This window comes from Saitoella complicata (genome assembly GCF_001661265.1).
Source record: "Saitoella complicata NRRL Y-17804 unplaced genomic scaffold SAICOscaffold_10, whole genome shotgun sequence".
NCBI lineage: Eukaryota > Fungi > Ascomycota > Saitoellomycetes > Saitoellales > Saitoellaceae > Saitoella > Saitoella complicata.
The window spans coordinates 49,999-66,269 of NW_017567001.1; the positions used below are offsets into that span (position 1 = coordinate 49,999).

General features: G+C 52.0%; 6 protein-coding genes across 6 annotated transcripts; 2 read left to right on the forward strand and 4 right to left on the reverse strand.

Moving 5' to 3' along the window:
- Positions 1–17: 17 nt before the first annotated feature.
- Positions 18–1,031, reverse strand: SAICODRAFT_7051 (concanavalin A-like lectin/glucanase; the record flags this gene model as incomplete). Its single annotated transcript, XM_019170580.1, has 1 exon — positions 18–1,031. One exon carries the CDS (start codon positions 1,029–1,031, stop codon positions 18–20), a length of 1,014 nt encoding a protein of 337 aa, XP_019024442.1.
- Positions 1,032–3,293: 2,262 nt separating this feature from the next.
- SAICODRAFT_79558 (DUF663-domain-containing protein) lies at positions 3,294–6,828 on the reverse strand. The gene is made up of 2 exons (XM_019171160.1): positions 5,712–6,828; positions 3,294–5,663 (listed from the first exon to the last, which is right to left on the reverse strand). The coding sequence occupies exons 1-2, from the start codon at positions 6,791–6,793 to the stop codon at positions 3,314–3,316; spliced, it is 3,432 nt and encodes a 1,143-aa protein (XP_019024443.1). The 5' UTR covers positions 6,794–6,828; the 3' UTR covers positions 3,294–3,313.
- A 261-nt stretch (positions 6,829–7,089) lies between these two features.
- SAICODRAFT_30082 (uncharacterized protein) lies at positions 7,090–8,040 on the forward strand. Its single transcript, XM_019167582.1, has 2 exons — positions 7,090–7,772; positions 7,828–8,040. Exons 1-2 carry the CDS (start codon positions 7,141–7,143, stop codon positions 7,922–7,924), a joined length of 729 nt encoding a protein of 242 aa, XP_019024444.1. The 5' UTR covers positions 7,090–7,140; the 3' UTR covers positions 7,925–8,040.
- A 266-nt stretch (positions 8,041–8,306) lies between these two features.
- On the reverse strand, positions 8,307–9,785 carry SAICODRAFT_30083 (uncharacterized protein). Its single transcript, XM_019167583.1, has 2 exons — positions 9,516–9,785; positions 8,307–9,447 (listed from the first exon to the last, which is right to left on the reverse strand). The coding sequence occupies exons 1-2, from the start codon at positions 9,774–9,776 to the stop codon at positions 8,371–8,373; spliced, it is 1,338 nt and encodes a 445-aa protein (XP_019024445.1). The 5' UTR covers positions 9,777–9,785; the 3' UTR covers positions 8,307–8,370.
- Positions 9,786–11,278: 1,493 nt separating this feature from the next.
- On the forward strand, positions 11,279–14,280 carry SAICODRAFT_112526 (zf-UBP-domain-containing protein). The gene is made up of 2 exons (XM_019165321.1): positions 11,279–11,504; positions 12,627–14,280. The coding sequence occupies exons 1-2, from the start codon at positions 11,452–11,454 to the stop codon at positions 14,245–14,247; spliced, it is 1,674 nt and encodes a 557-aa protein (XP_019024446.1). The 5' UTR covers positions 11,279–11,451; the 3' UTR covers positions 14,248–14,280.
- SAICODRAFT_30085 (V0/A0 complex, 116-kDa subunit of ATPase) lies at positions 14,268–15,954 on the reverse strand. Its single transcript, XM_019167584.1, has one exon. It carries the CDS (start codon positions 15,925–15,927, stop codon positions 14,314–14,316), a length of 1,614 nt encoding a protein of 537 aa, XP_019024447.1. The 5' UTR covers positions 15,928–15,954; the 3' UTR covers positions 14,268–14,313.
- Between the last annotated feature and the right edge of the window lie 317 nt (positions 15,955–16,271).

Below are 16,271 nucleotides of genomic sequence, written 5' to 3' on the forward strand. Positions count from 1 at the left end.
CCGTTTCAATGCCCAGTCTAAGCCAATAATCCCACCATGAATGCACCACCCAACCATAATCCTACAGACATCAATGCAGAGTTCGACCCAACCTTCACAGCTCCCGAACTCGAACCCGAAGCACTAGCAGAGAGCGACGCCGTCTCACTCGCACTGGACTCAACACTGCTGGTAGCCGTAGGACTCGGATAAGCAGTCAGCGGATTCGGATCCGTTCTATTACCATCAACATCACAAACTTCACCCGTACACGTCTCGTTCATCTGAGCCAGCGAATTCGTAGTGTTAAAGTACAGCTTGATATACTTGATCTGCATCACGACATCAGAAGTCGGAGGACCAGAGGACCAGACACCACCGTCGGACCACATGTTGAGGATCACGTTCGATGGCTCTTCGGGAGCGTGGTACCAGTTTGTCTGGGCGTGAGTGTAGTTGGCGTAGTAATCCGTCTGGTTGGGGTACCAGTCAAGTCTGTGCTCGATGTACTCGGTCCACTTGAGGCCATTGACCAAGGTGTCCTCGTAGGAAGATCCGTCAACGGTGTCTCCGTCAATGACATCAGGTTGGTTGGAGTAGTGAATGGTGGTCTGATTGTCAGCTGTCAAGATCTCGATATCAGACTCATTGGTGTCATTATAGTAAGTGAAGTACCCAGCAACCGCGCCCTGCCCACCCGTAACACGGAACATTGCACGGAACGAACCACGGAAGATATCACTGCGGTTCGTCACAGTCTCAGAAGTATAGACAAAGTCATCGCTCGAATTGTATGCCGAACACTGCATCCACAACATATCATCCTGGAGCCAGACGTTGCTCTCTGTATTTTGCATCTGGTACGGGTGATTGGAAGAATTGGTATTCCATGTCTGGATATCCCAGTCGCTCGTAAAGTTGGAAGAGGAAAGCGACGTGATGTTGGCAAAATCGGTGACGATTGCGTACTGCCAAATGTCACCGGAAGAGGTGCGGTAACCGCATTCGCAAACTCCTTGCACGAGAGAGGGCAGGAGGAGCGCAGAAGCCATGCTCAACAAAGAACTGAGCATATTTGTGATAGGTATCGAGGGATCAGAAGGGAGGGTTGTATGCGCGTCGTTGAAGAGAGCGAAGATCAGGAGGCCGGCAAGCGAAGAGGGTGATGACGATTTCTGCACGATATGCGATTGCAACGCAAATTATTCCCGGGTCCGGTGTGCTCTGTGCACAAGCTCTATAGAGTGTAGGTCATCTTGGCACATCCTGCGCTGGTGGCGAGTTCGAGTCTCACCTATCCGAGCCCGCCTATGTTTTAGAGTTGCCGCTACGAGCGATTGACACATTCCACGGGAAGGATCTTATAAGAGTGCACGGTCCGCTTCTCATAAGAAAGTCACCCGCAGTGAATCATAATTAAACCTCCCGTATATATCACAGACATCTATGAAGTCAAATCCGAAATACCTCCCTCCGTAATCTGATAACTCGCCTCCTTCTCTGCCATGTCCGGACTGTCCAGAAGCTTAGCGACACGCTCCTCACCCCTTCCTTTGCGAAGGAAGATACGCGTAGCGGACCTGTAGGTTTCATGTCAATTATCGCTCTTCCAACACGTTAAAGAACCTACGCGTGCGCGAGAATGTGTCCACCAACAGGCTTCTTATCAGCAGCTGCAAACATCATCGAGGCACCGGGATCAGCTTGGACCTGTAGTTAACATCGTCAGAAGTTGAGTGTGAACTTGAGCTCAGCTAAATACCTGATTGGTCAAGAAGACGGCAACATTGAACTGCTCGGACAAACGGGCAAGACGAGCGAGCATGATGTTGAGCTTCTGCTGACGTTCAGAGAGTTCACCACGACCAGAGTACTACCATGTAATCAGCAAATCGTCAACACAAAAGACAAAATCACACACATCAACACGAAACAGTGCCATAATGGAATCGACTACCAACAACTTGTAGACGCCCTTCTCTTCGGCACATGATTGTTCAACCTTCTGAATCAACTCGTACTGATGTCTGTAAGATGTCGTCAGCAAACTGATAAGCACCAGGTCGAAGGATCTTACTCAGAGTTATAAGCCCGAGCAACGATAATATTCTCTAAAGCTTGCTCGGGATCGACACCAAATCTCTCCGCAATAGCCCTGATACGATCAGGACGGAAGGTACCTGTGCGACGCGTTAAGCAGTGCTAGTAACATGACCACTATACCCTCACCTTCAGTATCAATATAAGCAGCCTTTCCCTCTGCACCCCCCATCTCCCTGGGCAACTGCGCAACAACACACATCGTGTGAGCCATCTGGGTCTTACCACCTATGTACGCCTGTTAATTATCACAAGGAAAACAGAGGCACACAAACCACAAGCAAACGTACATCTAAACTCTCCATACGCCTCCGTGAGAGACATGGAGCAGATACCGCCACCAAGGATTACATCGAGGGCCTTCGACCCGGTGGAGACATGAATGACGCGTTTGCGTTGGTGGGAGACTTCCATGGCGGTGTTGAAACTGGCGGGCTATCAACGAAATTTAGCATCGCCGTAATGAAAGTAAGACGCTGTGATATGTACACAAAGCTTGGTAGCAGCTTCCTTCAATTTATCAACCTTCGCCTCACTAAACCCCTTGATCTTGAGCAAGTTACGACCTATGGTGAGGACGGATGAGCATATATCCCGGATGAATGCTAGGGTGCCGCATACGCGTCCACATTTGAACAGCCTGGAAGTAATTAGCCAGATACTATAAGAAAGAAAGCGGCAAACAACTTACCGTCACAGTACAGATTCCAGCGGCCCGAAGTTTCTGAATATCGGCTTGACCAATTCCTGTTCGCAACGTGAGCACGATGCCGCATATAGTTGGGTAAAAAGGGGTAAATACCATGGTTCTGGAGTTCATCGATGTCGTAGAAGAGCTGTAAAACGAGTCAGAACAGGAACCCACCCTCAGGTCTTCGTGGTACCTCTTCTTCCTCTTCAGCGGAGATATCATCTTGGAATTCTTCGGCAGGGGACATTGCTGTTGTAGACGCGAAAGTGATGGAGCTTCAAACGCTTGTACAAAGAAGTAAAGAAGAGCTTTGCTTGAGCGAACTGTGAAGCGAAGACTGTTGGTTGTAGTAGGCCGCTTGGGGTAACGGAGAGGATTTGATGTGTTCAGGAGTCGAGGTATAGGCGAGGCCCGACCGTGGGAGTGTCGCTCAGGGGACATTCAAAGAAAATGATAAAATCCTGTTATCAAAATGCTAAACAAAAAATGCGCCGGTATACTATCGAAAAACGAAAAGAAAAATGCCGAAGTGAATGTGTAGTTTTAGTCAGTCCTCTGCCTCTTGCCACCTCCACCTTCGCTGTGGATACCCCTCTTCCTCTGCTTCTCAAAGTACTGCTTCGTCTCCTTCTTTTCCCTTGCAACCTTCTTCACCAAACCCTCCTCGACCTTCTTCCTGTAGACCCCCCTGCGCTCCTCCTGCTTCTCCTTCCTCTTGCGGGTTTTGTCCGCGTTGAGGGTGTGCACCTTCTGCATCAAGTCCCTAGCCTTACGTTCAGCAGAGTCGGTGACGATGACGGCACGCTTCTGCATATACGTCGGCTTCTTCTGCGCGTTCATGATACGAGGCTTAGATGCGTATGGCAAAGCAGCCTGCAAAGCACGAGGGACCTTAAGAGGGTTGAACTTGCGAGTCTTCCGCTCGACAGGACGGTACTGGGAGTTGGCAGGAAGTGGGGTAGCGACGGCCATTTCCCTTCTCACTGCACCAGTCAACCTCATACCCTCCCACGCAGTCTTGTCCTGCAACAAGAGGGAAGTGACAGGGTTGTAGAACTTGCGAGGCTTGACAGGGTACCATGCTCTCAAGAAGACAATATCCTTCATCAAGATCTTATCCTCGAAAGTAGCACGGAATTGACCCTCAGGCTTACCAAGTGCCTTCTTGATCTGACCACGGATACCAGAAACAGTGCGGATGTTCGCACCCTCAAACTTGGCGACCTCAAGAGCAGAGTTGAACATGTTCTTGATGAACGCAGTGTTCTTGTAGACCTTGGTAGGCTCACCAGTCAACTTCAACTTCTTAACAATCTCAGTACTCTGATCCAAATCCAAGACGACACCCGTCGCCGCGATACGGAAGGCACCGGTCGCGAGCTTATTCGCAACAGTCTGAACCGCACAGAAGCCCGTATTAGGAGCAGTCATCGGCCCATAGAAAGTAGCGAAACAATGCATATGCTCAGGCGTATACTTGAGCATACGATTTCTCGTCCGTGAATCGGAGATGGAGTAAATGGGGATAGACTGGAAACGTCTCCAACCAAGAGAGAACACCAACGGGTCATTCGTCTTCAAAATCTTTCTGTGCCATCTATGCTTCTTGATACGCACCTGCAAGAAACCGAACTTCTCCTCGGTAGTCAAGAGACCACCCACAACGACGGGGTACTTGGGGTCAAAGTGCTGAACAAACTCCGCAGGGACATTGTGGAAGAGGAGACGAACGTACTGACCAGCACGGTAACCCTCAATCTTGGCACGCGAGACAGGGTCAAGATCACCAAGCGCAGCATTGTTAATCTCAAGCTGCTTAGCAATCTTGGCCTTCTGCTCCTCATGCCAGTCGTAGTCCTCCTTGCTTTCCTTGTCACCACGGTCTTCCTCCTCGAACCTCAAGCGAAGCTCTTCCTTCTTCCGTGCATTAGCTGCACGTTCAGCATCGAGATCCATCTCCTCAGTCTTCTCTTCTCCCTCTTCAACCTTGTCGTCACCCAAAGATGACTCCTTGCCTTCACCAGTAAAGACCTCACCAGTCTCCATATCCTCGAAATCACCATATACCTCATCAGCATCCTCATCCTCGACCGCCGTAGTCTCACCATCAGTCTCAGCACCGTCCTTCTTCTGGTCAGCCAAGCTGCCAGTGATGAATCTATTCCGGATACTTTCAAGAGTCTGCTCATCATCCCACTCATCGAGATCATCCAAGTTCACGTCCGCCTTAGTCCTGTCAACCCACTCTTCCTCCTTCTTAGACTTCTCGTCCTTACCGACAGGCTTGAAGAAGTCCTCCTCCTCATCCGCCTGCTCGATATCCTCCTCTTCGATATCTTCCTCGTTCAAGAGGCCCTTCGACTTTCGCCACTCGCGGATAACGACGTCGGAAGTGAGAGCATCATCACCGTAAATCAACCTATTCAGATCGACACGACGCTTAGCATGGAACATCTTCTCAGCGTTCTCGCGCATATTAGACTTCCACCGCAGCGCACCATGAATATCCTCGTCATCAGAGTAATCACCCATATCAGAATCAGACTCAGCGAACGCAACGTCCTCCTCTTCCTGATCCTCATCGTCCTGACCAATCCGCGCCTCACCATCAACATCCTCATCAAAGTCATCCTCCTCCTCGTCCTCTCCATCATCGAGACCCTCGAGCTCGTCATCGTCATCAGCAGCAGTAGCAGCAGCACCATTCGCAAACGCTGTCGGCACACGACGACCCTTACGACCCGTATCCGCCGGCCCATCATCCTTAACCTCCTTCAACGCATCACCTCCACTAAACAACCTCAACCCCTGCTCCCCAGCCTCTCCCAACTTATTCTTCATGTCCTGCAAATTCATGATCATCCGCTCCCCAAACCCATCATACTCTCCCTCACTCTCGTCGCTCTCATCCACCGCAGCACCATCATCCTTGAGTGCCAACTTCTCCTTTCGGGTAAAGTTGCCGGGAACATTGATGTAGACTGCGTCCTTATCGAACATGACACCGTTGACGTCGGACATGGGCGCGTAGATGAGCTTGGCTTTCTCAGACAGTGACCTTCGCTTCTTTGCTGCGCCGGGTGCTGGGCAGGGATCGTCGAGAATGGAGACTTCGGCACACGTGAGATCAGCGACACCGGGAATGTGCACACGGGCACCGGAAGCCGGGAGATTGGTTCCACGAAGGTAGCCGTAAAGGGTGATGGTGCGGTCGCATCCTGGGTTCTCGTGAACCTGCTCGGGCGGAGTGAGGTCCTCCAAACGATCCGCAAGGAGGTAAGGATGCTGATTTCTCCATTGTAATGGTCGGAACTTCATAACGGAAATGAATCGTGCCAAGTTAAGAACTTCTCGATCGGGGTACCGTCCGTTGATAACACCAGAAAGGTAGAACAACTTCGCTCCATTGTAGATTTCAGTCCAGAAACGCTGCTTTAAGCGCTTCTTCTGGGCTCTGAGAGTGGCGGGCTTCTTGAACAAGTCCAAGTGGGTAAGGATACCCATGATCTTGGGCATACCGTGTGGCGCAAGGATATTGAGAAACTCCATCGTCTCCATTTCGAAACCAAAGTTACCGTCGATGAGGAGGAGGATAAGGTCGGCGACCTTGGCGATGTCGATCATGGAGTTGATGTCGTTGGCGCATTCAATGAAGGTCAATCTTCTGGTTTTTCCGGAGACAACAGTAACGGGACCCTTGATGTCGGACAAAGAGTGTTTCGAGAATCGCTTGACGAGCGACTTGATCAATGTAGTCTTTCCAGTACCAGGCGGGCCAACAACAGCAACAATGACCGGCGGCGCCTCATCCGGTGTTCTGTCAACCATAGGAACATGCAACTTCTTCTGCCCAACATCCGCAGATCTCCTCGCCTGCCTCTCCGCACGACGAGCGCTGTTCGGCGCATAGGCCTTCACATTCTGACCTGTTGATCCCAACTTCTTGTTTGCGGCATTCTTGCGATCCGCCTTGGGACCGGCCTGCTTCTGCCTGAATTGTCTGTGCTTCTGATCATCTGACATTCTCCCTGAGCTCAGTCTGTACGACTGTTCGAAGCTGCACTGTTTGCCTAGATTTTCTGTATCGAGAACCTGCAGTACAATTACTGGAGGCGACCGAAATTTCGAGCACGTGAGACCGATAAGAATGAATGACCTCGGTAGCACTGTTCGTATTGGGAGGAGCTGTCGATCAGTATAACAAGGATATTCGAGATAGTTGCAAGGGATCTGACGCCTCCTACAGTCTAATCCCATCTACCGATGTCCGGGGCTGCGATGCGAATGCAGGCCCGGTCTAAGAAAAAGCTGAGATACGAACCTCGAGGAGAACAGAGTAAAGAGAAGGAAGAGCAGCAAAATCAGCAGCAATGGCCGACATAGCAACAGACTCGAAGCGCAGAAGATCAGTAGACGGAGAAGAAAAGAGGAGGAAGAAGCACAAGAAGTCCCATACCTCAACCGGTGACGACATGCCCGTCTCTCTCGCCGAGGCCTCCGCTGCCGCCGGTATCGAAGACGTCAAGGCCACTATCAACACCGATCTCGTCGGCTCTCCATACCACTTTGTCACCCTCGAAGTCCACGTCTCCCTCCCGCCCCTCTACACCGCAAACCCAACCCTCGGCGTCCGCGACCACTTCGACTCCATGATCATGTCCTACGTCCCAGCAGCCCGTGGTGTCATCCTCGCCCACTCCAACCTCCAATTCCTCGACCGCTCCGCAAAAGTCATGTACGACTCCCCCTTCGCCTGCGTCTGGGCGCGTGCGCGATTCCTCGTGTGGAAGCCTGAACGGGGAGGAAAGTTGGAGGGGTATGTGAATTTGCAGAGTCCGGATCACATTGGATTGTTGGTGCATGGGATTTTCAATGCGGCGATCTCGAGGAAGAAGATTCCGAAGAATTGGAGTTTCAATGAGGATTTTGAGACGGGTGAGGGACAGTGGACTGATGCGGATGGTAATGTCGTGGACGGAAAGATTGCGTTTACTGTGATGAGGTACAAACGCATTTCTCCAACGGTTTTGAACTCTTGGCTAACATGCTATATACAGTTTGAACAGCTCCAGCGAGATCATCTCTGTCGAGGGCTCATTATTGCCCGAGGACGCACAACCCACCCAGAAGAAGGAGAAGAAGAGCAAGCACTAAGCAACGGGCAGTCAGGACACTGCGGTGTACAGACAAAAAAGTCTATGGGAAACACACAAAAGGCGTTCTTGGGTTCATTTCTTTACGATCGGGTTTCATTTCTTGCAAAAGCACATTCAAGATGATAATACATATCATTTCAAACCAACAGCCAAAAAGCCTAAAGCTATATCGTCAAACATTCCTCAAATCGAGGGGTGGAATCTCCGATGCAACAATGCCGTGTATATGCTCGAAGCTCTTCCCAAGGAGCGTGGTATGATCAAAAACCCCAATATCGATAACCCAGAAAAATAAAGAAAGAAGGAGATAACTACGCAGTCTATAAGCCGTATTTTCCCTTGTGCCCGTGCCCAATTAAGTAAAGATATAAACCAGACAAGGACCGGCCTGTCGCACATTCAACACATATTCTTCACATACTCTTCGTTTGTTCACTCTCATACCTAAGCCTCCACCTCATTCTTGACGTCGATGGAGGCAGGCTTCTCGTCATTCTCTGCAGCGGGTGCTTGCACCTCCAATCCTCCCTTCGTGACGTCAACGAGCCCTGCGCCGATTGCGGGAGAAGGCGTCATGTCTTTCAGAAATTTGAACATGCTCTTCTCCGTGTTTGGCGTGAACAAACTCAAACCATCCGCAGAAGTAGGGATGAGCCCGCTCTTGTGCATGTGCAAAGAAGCGGTACTCGTAGCAGCGGTGGTAGGGTTCGAATACATAGTCGGAATCGTCGACAAAGAGGAAAGCGTCGACAATCCCGGCCTAGGCTTCCCCTCCAGCCCAGTCGGTGTCGCGGTAGCAGGAGACGCCACAAACGTCTGCACAGGCGAAGAAGACCCACCCAGCGGACTCTCACTCATGCTCGGGCTAGGTGTGTCGGTATTCTGCGTAGACGGCACGATCGGAGCCGGGTGCGGCATTTGCTGCTGCGAGTAATTCTGCTGCATGCCGGTAGACGTAGGCATAGCGAAGTCATCCTGGAGGATACCGGTGTACCCAGGCGTAGCGAACATCTGCTGCTGAGACTGATCAAGATGCGGCTGCGTCGGAGGCACAGGCATCGTGTAACTGCGCAAAGGCACTCCGTTGAAGTTGTAGGGATGGCTGCCGTGATGCGAGACGGTGTTGGACATCATTCCAACATTCGGCATAGAAAGCCTCTTCATCGCCTGGTACCTAGCCTGCTGTGCTTGAATCGTAGCAATATTGTCCATACCCGCTTGCGTCATCGGCCAGCCGGCGACGCTTCCTCCCGAACTCGACGAGCTGTTTGTCGTCAAACTCGGTCTATGAGCATTAACTCCAGCCCCCCTCAAAGTTCCGCCCATGTCGTACTGTGCGCCCATGTATACGTGGTGCTGCGTGGGCGAGTTTGGCTGTGAGCACGCGGGTGAAGACTGGTTGGAAGGTGGTCGGTTGATGAATTCGCAGACGTGGTTTGCTTTGGCGCAGTGATTGCACTTGTTCTCGAGGTGGCCTACCGCACCACTGCAACGGATCTTTCTGCGACGGCATCTTTGACACTGTGGCAACACGCAACATATCAGCGCACATCCCACACACCTCACTCGGAAGGCCTCAAAAAACTTACAGCAACATCAATCCTGTGTCTCGGGGGCTCAACATCCTTTGGTGGAGTAGGTTTGCCACGTCCTGCCCATCCGGGGCTCATACCCGTCCCGGGCATAGCATTCATCCCACCCATCCCCATCCGATCACGCTCATCCAACATACTCGAATAACTCCCAACTCCAGTCTGCGCCAACAACGCGCCCACCGTCCCTGCCTGCGGTACTCGCTGCGCATAGCCAAAGCTCGCGAGTCGTGCCTGGAGATGTTGCTGTTGCTTCATCTGTGCCGCGAAACTCTCGCGAAGAGCTTGGTGTTGTGCGTATGCCGCGTTCCCATGGACGTTGACATTGGGCTGTGGTACGTTTATGTTGTAAGCCGGGTTGTATGCTGGTGCGTGTATGGGTGCGCCTGAGCCGTCGAAGCCGGATGTGGATGGGACGGTCTCTGCATGGTACAGTTGTTGTTGCTGTGATTGCTGCTGACTGTCTGAATACTGCTGATACTGGTCTGCCGATGACATGTTCTGCTGGTGGTGGAATGTATGCTGTTGACAGTAGCAAGGGAAGCAGTGATTCGGCAGGATGGACCCCTTTACGTAGGCTGCTTGCTGGCTGGCTTATGTGTGTGGTGACTTACTTTACCACATTGAGCCGGCCTAGGCATAGGGCGATGTAAGACCAGCTGGAGACGTCTGCTTGCTGCGAAGAGGGAAAAGTACAAATCGCCGGTCTCACAAGCCGCCACGCGAACCCGATTACACTGCGCCTATCGGACCAGACGGAGCAGATGCCAACGCAGCAGCGTGAACAGCAGAACCCAGTCATCTCTACAAGTTTTTCCAGTCGAAAAAAGCAACCGTTTTCCTTCCGGTCTAGACCGAGCTGAGCTGCCACGGCCGCGTGCAATTTCCACCCATGCAGTCACGATGTCCCTAGCCGGTGCCGGTGCCGGGTGATAAGGTTCGCCTGCGTAAGAGGTTCGCCTGTCACGCATGCGCCTGCAGCTGTCGACGGGTAGAGCGGGAGCTGGACTGCTGATGCACGCAAAGGAAGGGGCGCGCGCTTACGTAAGGGAGGCGAGGCAGTGCTTGGTGTACGCTCGGAAGGTGAGGACGGAGCTCGAGGAGGAAGATGTAGAGAGATGCGCGACTCTCGGGAGTATAGAGCCCCCGGGCTTATATTGATCGACATCGGCGTAGCGTGCCGTGTTCCCGAGAAGCAACGAAGGTCGAGCTTGGCTGGATTTATCCGTTCACTTTACAAAAACACTATCGATCGAGAAGTGGATATATGTCTTTACGTAGACACGAATATCGTCGTCCTTACGTCTGTGGCTCTCGTATTCAGCTCAAAGGCGGTGAAAAAGGAAACCGTTACCTGCCCATACTCAGACCTCCCAGAGGTTCTGGAGCGCTTACTCATGCTGAGCTCAGCTACACGAAGACTTGCGGCCGCGCGCGTGAACTCGATGAAATCCCAACAAGCTTGCAATTGACACTCGCTCAGCTGCGGACCCTTGGAAATCGAGCCACATGTGCTCGCGCGCAGCTCTTTGTATGAAGGCAGTGATGTCATCGCATAACCGGTGCTTCTTAGTAATCCTCTTCTAACCACCAAACAGAGCTGCAGGAGTTGAGCCCGTGAGTAACATGATCATGATTGATCTACAAGCGTCAAAGACGACGACCCTCCCATAGCCTTGATAACAAACTCCGCCGTCTCTCTTACCATCTCCGGTGTAACCTCATGTCCAACCCCCTCGTACACCTTAATATACTTCTCAATCTCCGGGTCCCTCCTTACCTTCCCAACAAACTCATCCGAACAATCCCACGGTACGAGTTGATCCGCGCCGCCACTGAGTACACATACGCTCTTCCCATGTAATCTCTCCAAGCCATCTTTCATCGCTGCCGGGTCGAGTTCCTTCAGAGTCTCGAGGAGAGATTTAGGGATATGCGGGGCGGAGAAAGGAAGGTTGGACGTCCCGGTACGGTGTCTCATCAACTTCTCATAATCCGGGCACCCAATAATCACATTTAGGCGGTTGGGTTGTTGGTGCGCGATGCTTGGCTGCAGTACCCTTCGGCCCTGAATGCTCACCCTTCAAGGCGGCAGAGTAATCCATCCAGTCCACGGATACTGGCCCCAGCCTCTGATCGATTTGTGGAGTTTGCTTCTCGTTGTCGTTATCCGCTTGTAAAGTAGCCTTCGTCGGCGTCGCTGGCGTGGGAGGAACTCCTTTCGATTCCTCCTTTGGCTTCACAGAGAGCTTCGGCGGTCTCGCGGCTTTCTTCCCAGCGAAATAACTTGCTCTCCTACCTCTCAAAAGCCCAAGCCCAATGCCGCAACTGTGATGCGACGGTAACTTCTCGAAGATATCCTTGGGTATATGCGACTCCTGTGTCGCCGTTGTTTGCCGGATGATCTCCGGATGAATGCTTTGTAGTTGTTCGAGAACTTTGGGAGAGGAGGTAAATGCTGATACGGGGTATAACTCGAATGTCAGGTGAAAGGGCATTGCCCTCCTTCAAAGGATGGTGGAGTGTTTTGGTGGTCGTGTACGCGTGGGTGCGTTCGCGGTCGCGGGTTCCTGATTCCGCGAGATCCCCGCTCCAGTGCCCGTGAACTCACCACCATCGACTACAATGACCTCACGAGCTGAATTCACTATTGCCGGACTGACCACCCACGTCTATGGCCTCGAGAACCTCTCCAGCACTCCCCGCGAACTGAGCGTGCTATTCTTCCTCCACGGACGCCTTGGATACGCCCTTGAACCCCGTTACGAAGCGCCCGTTCATGCGATCCTCAAGGCTCATGCGGACGCGAAGAAGGAAGGCCGGGTACAAAAGGATCTAGTGATCGTCACCTTCGACCAAAGGAACCACGGCCACAGAAAGGTATGCTGTTTGTATTGAGGCATATGTACGTGTACTCTTTACTGACGAACGAACAGATCCACGACCTCCCAAATCTGACCTGGACAGAAGGTAACGCCCTCCATGCTCAAGACATGTTCTCCGCCCAATACGGCACCGCAACCGATGTCTCCCTCCTCATCCGCTTTCTCCCTTCCTATCTGTTTCCGAACGATGAGAGGAGGGTTGCGGAGTGGATGTGTGCCGGGATCTCATTGGGTGGGCATGCAACGTGGATTGTGTTGGAGCACGAGAAGAGAGTGAAGACGGGGATGGACAATTTATCCCCATCAACGATGCTGGAAGGGGCCTAGAATCCGGCACGGCTGAGCTTGGCATCGGAATTGTTCATCTATACCGCAGTGAAGATGATGAACCTCCTGTCCCTGAAGCCCTCTCCGCAGGTCAAAATATGACGGAAGAAGACAAGGTTGTAGCGATCCTCGCCGTGCCGAGTTATATGACAGCGTCCGATTTCCTAGGATTTTTGACTCCGGAGGCTCGAGATGGTGTCTCGCATTTCCGAATGATTCGCACGGCGGCACCGAATCGATATATGGTCCTCATGAAATTCCGAGAAACAGAGGCCGCGAAAGCTTTTCAAGCAGCTTACAATGGCCGACCCTTCAACTCCATGGAACCCGAAACCGCACACGCCGTCTTCATCAAATCAATCACCTTCCAATCCTCAACATCCCCGCCACCCTCTTTCTCCTACCTCCTTGACGATCCCTTCACGCCCGAATCATCACCCCCGGGTACCGGAACCGGAACCGTCATCCCAACCCCACCACACTCGAAACCACCACCGCCGCCTACCCCTGCCCTTCGAGAACTTCCCACGTGTCCAGTATGTTTAGAGCGTATGGACGCATCTGTGACAGGCCTCCTCACAATTCTCTGCCAACACACCTTCCACTGTCAATGTCTGAGCAAATGGGGTGACAGCACGTGTCCCGTATGCCGGTACTCCCAAAAGAAAGACGTCGCAACCCAGTCCTCCGAGGCATCCCGCTGCGGCTCCTGCGGCGCCGTCTCAAATCTCTGGATCTGCCTGATTTGTGGGAATATCGGATGTGGGCGATATGACGAAGCACATGCCTACAGTCACTACGTCGAGACGAATCATCTATACGCGCTGGAACTTGAAACACAGCGAGTATGGGATTACGTGAATGATTCCTATGTCCACCGTCTCATCCAAAACAAGGCGGACGGGAAATTGGTCGAGCTACCATCTGCCTCCTCAACGGGTCCGGGTATGTACGCGCCTGCACCACAACCCGGTGATTATGTCCCGAGGGATAAATTGGATGCGGTGGGGTTAGAGTATACGTATCTTCTCCAAAGCCAATTGGATTCACAGCGGCAGTATTATGAGGATAAACTACTTACGGCGGTGGATAAAGCCTCGAAAGCTACGGCGGATGCGGAGAAAATTAAGACAAAGCTGGACGAGACGACGACGGCGTTGTCTGTGCTTCAAGTTGAGCATGCGACGCTGACGAGAGAAATATTACCCAAGTTGGAGAGCGAGAAGACTAAGGCTGAAGCAAAAGCGGGGAAGCTGACGGATATGGTGCGGACGATGGAGAAGGAGTGGAGGGAGGAGAAGAGCATGAATAAATCCATCCTGGAGCGCGTCGATTTCTTGATGAAGGATAAGGAAGAACGGGATAAGGAGTTAGCAGAGATGAGGGAACAAGTGACGGATTTGATGATGGCATTGACGATGAGAGACAGAGTGGAAGCAAGTGGAGAAGGCGTTGGCGGTGACATCGAAATCAGGGAAGCACCGAAGCCGAACAGAAAACCACGAAAGAAGAAATAAACAGGACGGTATTTAGATTCCTAGCCTAAAAGACATCTTTTCCCACTATGGATTTCCGGTCTACTTTTAAGCCTCACGGTTGTCCACAATCGCCTCAAAAGAAAATGGCGTAAACGCATACCCATTTCCTTCAAAGTGCTTAGACATAGCCTCAACCCAGTGCAAACGCAACGAATGCAACATAGCCGAAGTACCCTCCATAACGACCAACACCGCAACAGTTAACACAAACCACATGGTGAACATGACGACGAGCGCGATGACACCCGTCACACCGGACATACTGAGGGCGTTACCGAGCGACATGTCCCACAATACGACGGACAACTGGTTATGCGCGAGAGACAAAGCCCAGAGACGCAAGTAAGAAGCGGTATGCGAGACACATCCAAGGCAAAACTCGATCGTGTGGATAACCTGATGAATCATAACCTCACCAAACTCAAACTCCTCCTCCTCATGCATCTCCTCAGAGATGACAGCACCGGCCAGCTCATCGTCATCGTCGTCAGCAGCGCTAACGCGTTGCTGGGAACCGTGGGTAGTAGGCAATCCCTGGTATCCAGCCGCACGAGCACGGTTGTGTTCCCAGCGGAGGTACATGGGCTTCAAAAACAACAACCACGGAACACAAATCAACGCGATCATCAACAAGATCTTCTGCACCGTAGCTTGACCCCTGTAAAGCGGCTCATCCACCGTACCGGGAGACAAAAACATGTAAATAAGCATGTTTAACAAACCGGGAGGAGCCCAGTCGGTGGTGGACCAGTCAACGCACCACTTGTAGATGATGGTGATGACGAGGTATCCAAAGATGGACTGCAAGAAGAGCATGGACGGGATAAAGTTCGCCCAGATATCGAGCGGAGACTTGAAGAAGCGGTGGTTGAAGAAAGACAAGCAAAGCGAGAAAGTCATGTGAATAACACCAAGAATGACAGACATCTTCATCTTGTAAGAGTTGGTGAACAAGAGCGCGTTGTCAGTTCCGTGCCACGCGGGGTCAAGACCGACGGGGTATACGCCGACTTGGTGTGCAGAAACCACATCACCAACCTCGAAGTGCTCCGGCCACCTCCATCCACTCTTCCAAATGAGCATACTCTTCGAGAACAAGTCGTTGTAGATAAGACCCGTGTACATCGAGAACGCACCCATGAGGAGAATGATGTAACGACCATAGTAAGCCATACCAAAGATCTCGCCGTAATCCACGCGAGCGAGGGACTTTTCGTACCAAATGAGAACGAAGGCAGCGGTGAACATGATGAGACCGTGACCGAGATCACCGAACATGATAGCGAACAAGAACGGGAAAGTGACGATAGCGATGAGACCAGGGTTGACCTCGCGGTAGGTGGCGATACCGTACGAGTCGATGATACTCTGGAAACCGGAGGTGAACTTGTTGGTGCGGTGGAAGGTAGGAGGCGTCTTGGTGGTGTGCAAAGTGTTGAGGATGATGGGGACCTGAGATCCGGCATGGTCCGTGACATCCCTCAAAGCATTCTGCACGAGACCTAGGTTCTCGGTGGGACACCATCCCTCAGCAATGAGCGTCTTGCGGTTCTGGTCGTAGTTGAACAAGTTGAGGGTGTGGTAGATAGCTTTCTCCTTCTTGACAATCGTCAACCAGCTCGTAAGAGTCTCAGCAATCATGCGGAGCTCAGCATACATCGTATTACGCGTATTGCTCAACACAGCATTAATATCATCAAGACGCGTATTAACCTCCTCAACCTGACGCCTCCTCTCCTGCGGATCCTCATCAACCTCATACAAATCTGCACCCAACGCCTCCGAGATCTTCCGGATCTTGGACAAGATCTGAGGACCGTGAGCGAAGATGATGAAGACGTTTTTCTCGATTTGTTCTTCGGTTGTGGGGTCGACGATGGGTTCCTCGATTTCGGATTGGTTCATGTAGAGGTTACCGCGGAGGGTACGCCAGAGGATACGCTCGAAGGCGTTGACGCGGGTGCGGGGGATGACACCGGTGACGAAACCAATGGTCATGGCGG

What these genes read in the sequence shown, in the direction of transcription:
- SAICODRAFT_79558 (XM_019171160.1), bottom strand. Translation starts at nt 6,793, where the DNA reads ATGTCAGATGATCAGAAGCACAGACAATTCAGGCAGAAGCAGGCCGGT. An exon ending in AACTTTACCCGAAAGGAGAA is followed by an intron (nt 5,664 to 5,711) that starts GTTGGCACTCAA and finishes GAGCGACGAGAG; the next exon opens with TGAGGGAGAGTATGATGGGT.
- SAICODRAFT_30082 (XM_019167582.1), top strand. Translation starts at nt 7,141, where the DNA reads ATGGCCGACATAGCAACAGACTCGAAGCGCAGAAGATCAGTAGACGGA. An exon ending in ATTGCGTTTACTGTGATGAG is followed by an intron (nt 7,773 to 7,827) that starts GTACAAACGCAT and finishes TGCTATATACAG; the next exon opens with TTTGAACAGCTCCAGCGAGA.
- SAICODRAFT_30083 (XM_019167583.1), bottom strand. Translation starts at nt 9,776, where the DNA reads ATGAAGCAACAGCAACATCTCCAGGCACGACTCGCGAGCTTTGGCTAT. An exon ending in GACACAGGATTGATGTTGCT is followed by an intron (nt 9,448 to 9,515) that starts GTAAGTTTTTTG and finishes GTGTTGCCACAG; the next exon opens with TGTCAAAGATGCCGTCGCAG.
- SAICODRAFT_112526 (XM_019165321.1), top strand. Translation starts at nt 11,452, where the DNA reads ATGCGGGGCGGAGAAAGGAAGGTTGGACGTCCCGGTACGGTGTCTCAT. An exon ending in GGTACGGTGTCTCATCAACT is followed by an intron (nt 11,505 to 12,626) that starts TCTCATAATCCG and finishes TGTGTGCCGGGA; the next exon opens with TCTCATTGGGTGGGCATGCA.
- SAICODRAFT_30085 (XM_019167584.1), bottom strand. Translation starts at nt 15,927, where the DNA reads ATGTATGCTGAGCTCCGCATGATTGCTGAGACTCTTACGAGCTGGTTG.